The 9,291-nt window shown below is 39.3% G+C and overlaps 1 protein-coding gene across 1 annotated transcript; it reads left to right on the forward strand.

The window, feature by feature from the left end:
• Positions 1-1,304: 1,304 nt before the first annotated feature.
• Positions 1,305-8,437, forward strand: hsd17b10 (hydroxysteroid (17-beta) dehydrogenase 10). Its single transcript, XM_053481895.1, has 6 exons — positions 1,305-1,364; positions 2,865-3,029; positions 3,915-4,079; positions 6,039-6,167; positions 6,254-6,362; positions 7,673-8,437. Exons 1-6 carry the CDS (start codon positions 1,341-1,343, stop codon positions 7,861-7,863), a joined length of 783 nt encoding a protein of 260 aa, XP_053337870.1. The 5' UTR covers positions 1,305-1,340; the 3' UTR covers positions 7,864-8,437.
• The last annotated feature ends 854 nt before the right edge of the window (positions 8,438-9,291 follow it).

Below are 9,291 nucleotides of genomic sequence, written 5' to 3' on the forward strand. Positions count from 1 at the left end.
TTAACTTCCGACTTGATAAATAACAGTGGACCAACACCAGCAGAAGACATGGCACCTAAAATTATCACTGATGAGAAAAATTCACCGTAGACATAAAGCAACTTGCATTCTGTGCCTCTCAATTCTTATTTTTTTAAACATTTCCAAATGAAAAACAAAATTTACTTTAATTTGTAAAGAGAACATTAAACCCAGGTTTAGATAAGGAATGTAACAGTTGTAGCCCATTTCCTGAAGACATCTGTGCATGATAGCTCTTCATACACTGACTCCAGCCTCACTCCACTTCTGGTGAAGCTCCTGAAGTTTTCTTAGTGTACCTTTTCCAACCACACTTCCTTATCGTTCAGCTTCCCATAAATAAGCATTTTTCAATAAAGCACTCTGAACAGAAAGTGATTATTTTATGTGGCTTTTCTTGTTGGTGCAGGGTGTCGATGATCGTCTTCTGGACGATTGTCAAGGCAGCAGTCTGATCATGTTTTTTGTATTAAATTAAACAAAGTGATGCACAATATACTGTATTGTAATTTACTTAATCTTTAAATAATACAATATTAGATACTGATTTTATTTTCATAAGCTGTAGTAATCAAAAAGAAAAAAAGGCTTGAAATATTTCACTTTTTGAAATGAGCGTCAAAACTAAAATTTTACAAAATAAAATTGAGATGCTTAAATTTGAATGTATATGGGTGTGATGGATGGATGATTCTCATCGAATCATTTATCTTTTATAAGCACTCTAATTTTATGATCAGGTTTGGACTGAATCCGGAGCAGCAGAGCAGCCACACAGACACAAACCCCAGGGTGACTAAGTTAGTCCAACCAGTCTACCTTTTTTGCTATGATTTTGGAGGTAGGAGGAAATCTGACAACCTGAAGGAAGCTCACACGGACATCATTGTGTAATGATAATCTGAGGGATACACACCAGGTAACCTGCTGTGATGATTACTGCACAGACCTACTGCTAGTATTGGCTTGGTGTATGTTTTAATATCTATAGAAATCTCCTGTTTTCGTTTGGAAAAATTAGTAATTTTTTAAGTAGTTAAAATTGTAATATTTTTAGGAATCAGTTAAGAATTAATTTATAATTCTGTGTTGTGTTAATAAACATCAGTATATGGTGGTATAACCATACACAAGTGCATTAGTGACCTTAACGACCCTTGTCTTTATTCTGCGTGATTGAGCGCGTGTCAATCAAATAACCCTTAGCCAATAGGATAAAGGGAGGGGCAGTGTACGTGTCCGTGATTGGTCTGAAACTTAGTTTGTGTCGTTTTTTTTAATGACGTGTTTCTGACGCGGAAGCGGTGCCGTCTGCAAACATGGCGAACATCAGAAATCTCAAGGTGAGAAAGCAGTTGAATGAGAATAATGAATAACCCATATATCCAAGCGGCGTTATATTCTGTGATATACATATTGAAGCATTGCTTCTAAGTTAAAGGTAAATTTTCGACGCCGTATTTGTGTCATAGTAAGCAGATAGACAGTATGGTGCTGCTAGTGCAGAGCCGGTGAGTGAGCTTTAAGCTATAGCCTGTAGCTTCTGCTAATTCACTACAGCATCGCGTGCACAGTGTGTCAGTTAGGATACGGAGCCGAACCTCACCTGAGGGGGTACAGACCCCTGCGTGTTTCTGTAATAAGAGCTGAAACATGCTGATGTGTAGCGCTGGTGAGGTCAATCTGAACATGCCCTCTCCTAACACTATTACTTACTTATTAAACTGGACTTCCTGCAAAGTTTTTGTCCATTACACCTTCCACATGGGATCATTTAAGTATATCCATCAATTTCTCTATTTCATTTATTCATTCATTCATCTTCAGTAACTGCTTTAATATTGTTGGGGTCTGCAAGGTGAGACATCCTGTAGGGGATGCCAGTCCATCACAGGGCACGATGCACACACATGATCACCACTTGGGTGGCACTGGGGAACGCACCTCCAGGGTTAAGGGTTCGATTCCTTCCTCAGGTCTGTGTGTGGTTCTCCCCATGCAGTCCAAAGACATGTCGATTAGGCTAACTGCCGTTCCCAAATCGCAGGTTGTGTGTGTGTGTGTGTGTGTGTCCTACAATGGCTGTACCCTGCCTCATGCCCAAAGTCTCCTGGGATAAGTTGCAGGTACATCACGACCCTGTATCAGGATAAGCAGTATACAGATGAATGAAGGAATTTGGGCATGGGTAGATCAGTGGTAGGATTCTCGCCTTGCAGGTCATGCGGGTTCAATTTCCACCCACTGCCCAAACCCCAGTCACTGGATGCAGTGCCGGGCCCAAGCCCGTATAAAATAGGACGGTTCCTTAAGAAAGGCCATCCAACGCGTAACCCAAGCTGTTGCGCTTTGTTGCGACCTCCAACAACAATGAATAAATGAATTCACAAATTGAGATAACTTGGAGACATTGTTTCACCTCCTCGAATGATTTTGGGAATTTTGGAAAAAACTGGAGAAAAGCCACATGGATACAGCAAGGAATTATATAAGAACAGCAATCCCAGATATAGTTTGAACTGAGAGGCAAATCAGATATAGATGTGAGGTGGCAAATCATTATTCATGCTTTTTTTTTTTTTTGGTAACCACTATTTTCTGGTCAGGGTTGCAGTGGATCCAGAGCACCTAAATGGTGGAAGGGTGGAAGGGACTGCCCTCGATTTCTGTGTCCATTTCAATGTATATTTATTACCCAAGTACTAATACTTAAGTCTTACTTTGTGTCCTACTAATATGATTGCATGTTTATGATACAGCAGTAGAAAGTGTCTGTATCTCGTCTAGGTGAAAATAGTTAATTCTGTCTGTCTGTACGCCCTTGTTTTGTTCTATGTTTTAAGGGTATGGTGGGGCTGGTCACAGGAGGCGCCTCAGGTTTGGGCAAGGCAACAGTGGAGAGGCTGATCAAGCATGGAGCGAGCGCTGTAATCCTTGACTTGCCCAGCTCAGATGGCCAGAGTGTGGCTGCAGGTCTTGGCGAGCGCTGTGCATTCGCTCCAGCTGATGTAAGTACCACTATTCAGTTAAAGTATCTTTGTCATCCCAAGGCTTTAGATTTTAGGCGAACATTGTATCTTACTTTTTAGTTCTGATAAAAACATTTTTTTGCATATTTGTCACACTTACAGTAAATGATGGAGATCATCATACAAATTTGAATATTACACAAAGATAACTCAAGTAAATACAAAATGCAGTTTTAAAATGATTTCATTAATTCATTATGGGAAAAACACTGTACAAACCTACCTGGCCCTTTGTGAGAAAGGTTCAGGACCTGGACAACTTGCCATAATTGATGGAACCATGAATTCTGCGCTCTACCAGAAAATCTTGAAGGAGAAGTCCTTCATGTCCAGCCATGAGTTCTTGACCTCAAGCTCAAGTGCACTTAGGTTATAAAGCTGGACAATGATAAAAAAAATTAAATAAAAAAAAAGGCTTGAATCTGATTGAGATTCAAAATTCCTCCACTGCAATGTGAACGACTCATTGCCAGTTATTAGGTTTAGGGGGTAGTTACTTTTTCACATAGGGTCAGGAATGTTTTGACAGCTTTTTAGCCCTAAATAAATGAAAACTGCATTTCGTATTTAGTCAGGTGTCTGTGTAATATTAAAATTTGATAATCTCATTCATTTAATTGTGACAAATATGCAAAAAATTCAATTGGCTAATGCATAATTACTGAACCTGATATAAAAGCATATTGTAATAAGTTGAAACAGAAATAGGTACGTATTCCTGATTGTTACAGGCATGTGAAGCCATAAGACTTGTTTAGACTGGAATTTATCTTTGTAAAAAATCTTTTAGATATTTTATTGTACAGCTGCCTGTTGTAGGCGTGGAAATAAATTGATCTTTTTAATGTGCTTTACTTGATCCAGGTGACGTCAGAGTCAGATGTGCTCTCAGCTGTGGGTTTGGCTAAGGAGAAGTTTGGTCGACTGGACTTGGCGGTGAACTGCGCTGGTATTGCTGTCGCCGTTAAGACATACAACTTCAAAAAGGACATCCCTCACAGTCTGGAGGACTTCAGTAGGGTCATTAATGTACGTTTTTTCTCTCTCCAAGCACCACGCTAATGTTGTAGAACTGGATTATTGTTCGTAAAAAAGGAGGTTGTTAGCACTGTCGCCTTGCACGTCCAGTGTGCCCCCAGTGTGTGAAAGTGCATGTGAATGTTGACAGGAGGTCCTACTACGATAGTGAAAATGGGAATACGCACACGTGGTCACCATTGGCCTCCACAGTCCCTAGTTGGACTACAGAGATCCCTAGATGGATGGATGGATTGATGGAAAATGAAGATTATACTTATTTGGGCTGAATTCTCCTACCTCGTGCCAAGTGATCCTGGGTTAGGTTTTTAGATCCACCAGAAGACAGATGCACTGGTAGCTCAGTGGTAGGTCTCTCATCTGTTGTGAGGATCAAATGGTCCGCTGTGTCAAATCCTAGACTCGAACAGCTGAAAGACTATCAAGAAGTTGACCATGAATAAATTTTAGATGTAAAATATTATTCTAAATGTGAAATGTTCCTTTGAAGTAATTGCTTTAGGACACTCTACTTTACTTCGTTTGGTTTCATCATAAATAAACAATGCATACTTGGTTATATGAATTGTCATTAATGAAAGGTGTACGTGTTTAAGCATATATACACTGCGCTCCAAATTATTATGAAAAACATATTTTTCTTAGATTTTCCAAATTACCTGTATGAATTGCAGTCATTGTAATTTTCCAGGGTTAGGTAATTTGAGGTCAGGGGAGGATGGGGGCCATGCCATAAGTTTGTCCCCTTTTATGCCCATAGCAGCCAGAGATGCAGATGTGTTCTTTGCAGCATGAGACGGTGCATTATCATGCATGAAAATGATCTTGCTGCGGAATGCACGGTTCTTCTTTTTAAACCATGGCAGGAATTGCGCTTTAAGAAACTCCACATACTTTATGGATGTCATTTTTACCCCGTCAGGGATCCTAAAGGGGCTGACAATTTCTCTCCCCATGATTCCAGCCCAAAACATTACTCCACCTCCTTCTTGTTGGCGCCATAGCCTTGTTTGCATGGGGTGGCCATCAACCAGCCATCCACCACTCCATCCATCTGGACCATCGAGGGTTGCACGGCACTCATCAGTGAACAAAACAGTTTTGAAGTTAGTCTTCATGTATTGTTCTGCCCACTGGAGCCGTTTCTGCTTGTGTGCAGTGGATAGGGGAGGTCGAAAGGATGGCTTATGCACAGCTGCAAACCTCTGGAGGACCCTGCATCTTGTTGTTCGAGGCACGTCGGAGGCACCAGTAGCTTCAAAAACTTGTCTGCTGCTAAGACAAGGCATTTTTGCAGCTGCTTTTTTAACCCGATGTAATTGCCTGTTGGAAAGAGTCCTCAATCTTCCCTTATCAGCACGCACACGTGTGTGCTCTGAATCAGCTACATACTTCTTGATTGTGCGATGATCGCGATAAAGTGTCTTGGCAATGTTGATTGTTCTCATGCCTTGACCTAAACACTCAACAATTTGTTGCTTCTCAGCAGCCAACAGGTCCTTTTTCCTTCCCATTTTGGTTGAAAATGTAGGCTGCTTAATAATGTGGGACAGCCTTCTTAAGTAGTGTTGCTTTTAAATGGACACACCTGCCAAACTAATTAGCACAGGTGTCTGCAATTGCTTTCAGTGATATAAAGAGCCCCGACACACATCACCATCCATGAGTTCAACTGACAAACAAAAAAATTCTTACCTTATCACTCCTAAACACTTTTAGCATAATAATTTGAAACGCAGTGTATAATATATATACATGCTTAAACATGTACACATGTACAAAGTATGCATTGTTTATTTATGATGATATATAATTATATCATATATATGTTTATATATATATATATATATATATATATATATATATATAAAACGTAATAATAAGTAAAGAAGTAAAATATAAGTAATTATCTTGTTTGGTTCTTTCTTCTGTTCTTTTTATCTCATCAAGGTAAATATTGCAGGCAGCTTTAATGTAATAAGGCTGGCAGCAGGGATGATGGGCAAGAATGAGCCAGATTCTGATGGTCACAGAGGATGCATCATTAACACAGCCAGCGTTGCAGCTTTTGATGGGCAGGTAAATCAGACACTGAAACCTCCAAGCTCTCCAGTGCTTTTGAGTGCTGCTGTGGCACTTCATTTTCTCTTTCCTCTGTTTATTAGGTGGGTCAGGCTGCGTACTCTGCATCTAAAGGCGGTATTGTGGGAATGACTCTACCAATTGCTCGAGATCTCGCTCCCATGGGCATCCGTGTGGTCACTATTGCTCCAGGTTGGCAAGTCTGTTGATGCTGAGCATGCTGTACACCTGACCGTAATGCATTCTACCTTTCACAGGCTCAGATGTATATTCAATACAAAGTAACACTTTCTTTTTTTAAGATTTCTTAAGTAATACAGCTGATGCCTGATATTATAAAAGTATGCATGCAAATAAGGCTTTTATTCTTCAATTCTAGTCTATAAATAATTCTAGTCAAGTTAAATGTTTTGCTGTAAAGATGCTTTTAAAAGAAAGAATTGTTTCTATATTTTTAACAAAAAATGCTGTTTAAACATAACATGTTTATAGCATTTTATTAATCTAAACTTTTATTATAGCTAATTGACATTTCAGGGAATTCCTCTTTAAGAGCTTACAAATTATGGATGAATGTGAAATATGTAAAAATTTGCTAAATGTGGTATTTTAAATATATATCCTGAGGCTACGTTCACATCAGCCTAAAGTGACTCAAATCTGACACAGAACTGATTTTTTTGTTGTTTTTTAGTGCTGTGTGAACGCACAAATAGATTTTTTTGATCACATCTGAGTCATTTTTGTATGTGTTAGGCTAGAATATACACGCTGATGTCATTCAGCGCCGGCAGCAGCGCTAGCAATAGCTGCTAAAACAGCTGGCTTTCATCCTTTTTCTGGACCTCAACAAATATAGCTGACTCACTGCTTATCATCATCCAGACCCAAATCCCCCTAAAAAAATATATTCTGTTAAGATTGCGATTGTTTGAAATTAATAGCTTGCACACATATAACATTTTAACCTAGATAACCATCAAAGCAAAGATTCAGATAAGATGTTGCTCCTTAGTGTGGAGTTGTAGTGCATGTTTTTTCTATGTTTATATGGGTTTCTTTTGGGTTTTCCAATTTCTTCCCACCTTCCAAACATCAAAGCCGGATTAGCTTTGGGAAATTGCTCTGGGGTCAAATGCAGGATGTATTCCTACGTTACTCACAGTCTAACCAAGCAAGGCTCTGCGAATTTAATATGAACAAAATTAAATAATTAAATATTTAATTAAAAAAAATCTAAAACATAATTAATGTAATAGTAAAATCATTTATACCTACAAGACAGATTTTTTAAACTATGAACTTTTGTGGCATCACTGAGTATCAGACGGTTCTGATCTGGCTTTTTGTACTGATCTCTGGTTGAACTGATCAGCTTTTAGTTACATGACAGTTTCAGTGTTGAATAGCAGTAAATACAAGTTTACTGAATATATACTGTATTGGGGTAATCTATCACACTTATCATACATTACGTTTCATCCCTTTTTACCACACTGCAGGTCTGTTCTCTACGCCCCTGCTGGCTGGTCTGCCTGAGAAGGTGCAGAGTTTCCTCGCACGACAGGTGCCTTTCCCGTCACGCCTGGGCGACCCTGCCGAATTCGCTCACCTTGTGACCTCCATTGCTGAAAACCCCATGATCAATGGTGAAGTGATTCGCTTGGATGGAGCCATCCGGATGCAGCCATAAGAAGGAGAGACCAGACCTCACACAGAGGGGAAGAGACAGCTCTGTAGGCCGTGTGTGTGTGTTTCAAAATTAAATGGGTTAATGGAATAGAGCCAGATGAGCATCCCCAGTCTCAGTGTATTGCAGTTTTCCCCCTCAGGACTCCCTGAGTTAAGGTTCTGCTGCTTTATGGTTTTTTTGAAACCACTGGAAGTCTGTAGATATTTTTTTTTTTTATAAATCCTGCTCTGATTTTTCCAAAAATTAACCTGACTGTGTGAGTAAATTAGCTCTTCAGGGCAGTACCAGACATTTTTCTGTTCTAGGAAGTGCCTAAAGTGCATTATCAAGATCCTGATCAGATTAGACACAGGGTGTACTGCAGATAATCAAATAACTAATAAAATATCTTTCTGAAAAGCTGAGAAAGTGTTATAATTCTGCAACTATGTGACCCTACATGCAACACTAAAGAAGTGTACAGTACATTAGACTGGCAAGCTTCCCATTTTTGTAGATTTTTTTTTTGTAAAATGTTACCGTTATCCACTGGATCTGATCACTAAACTGAACAATTAAAGATATGAAACAGGCATTTTTCTTTTTTTACATCACTTATTATTTACCTTTAAAGAGTCCATATTGCAAGAATTTCCGAATCTGTTTTCTGCTGTTGGAGTTAATCCACCTTATGGTGCATGTTTTTTTTGTTTTGTTTTGTTTTTTTGCTCGGCACATTTACAGCTTTGGGCAGACATTTACATTTTATCTCATATCGACTTACATTTAATCTTATTTTACATATGAGCAGTTGAGTGTTAAGGGCTCGGTGGCCCAACAGCAGGGTTGAACCTGAGACCTTCCACTTGGGAGCGCTAGCTTATCTACTAGTAGTAATTAATGAAACAGAGCCTAGTTGTAAAGCATGCTTATTTGAGTTCTAGTAAACTTCCTGTCAGGTCAAACCAGTGTGGATTTTCTCCACTGACCTCTCTCATCAGTAAGACATTTCCGTCTGCAGAACTGCATGAATGTGCAAGTGTGCTTATGCCTACAGCAAAGAGCCTGGTGAATGTATACAGGATGGCTCAAAATTCCAAAGGCACCTTTTTGCCTCAGAAAGATAAATTTTCTTTCTTGCTTTTAAATTAGACAGTGTAGCCAGTTTCAGTTATGAGTATCATTAGTTGTAAATCTTATCAGCAGGTTGATTGACTTTGCTTTCCAGATTTCAAGAATGTGACTGCAAACCACAAAGTCACCACCAGGGGGTAGCACTGAACCAGGGTAAATGCTTTACAAGGCTATATATGCTGAATTCTTTAATAAACACACTAGGAACATTATAGCGCTGCCTTGAAGACCATCTCAGCCAAAACAAAGCATGGTATGTTGGCAAGACCAAAACGAGACCGTTGTCGCACATGGAGAAGTTATCTAAAGACCAAA

This window comes from Clarias gariepinus, chromosome 22 (genome assembly GCF_024256425.1).
Source record: "Clarias gariepinus isolate MV-2021 ecotype Netherlands chromosome 22, CGAR_prim_01v2, whole genome shotgun sequence".
In the NCBI taxonomy this organism is placed as follows: Eukaryota; Metazoa; Chordata; class Actinopteri; order Siluriformes; family Clariidae; genus Clarias; species Clarias gariepinus.

Bases quoted from the DNA above. Each gene is read 5' to 3' on its own strand.
- hsd17b10 (XM_053481895.1), top strand. From the start codon at position 1,341: ATGGCGAACATCAGAAATCTCAAG. The intron at 1,365-2,864 runs GTGAGAAAGCAG...CTATGTTTTAAG, and splicing joins CGAACATCAGAAATCTCAAG to GGTATGGTGGGGCTGGTCAC. The intron at 3,030-3,914 runs GTAAGTACCACT...TACTTGATCCAG, and splicing joins GTGCATTCGCTCCAGCTGAT to GTGACGTCAGAGTCAGATGT.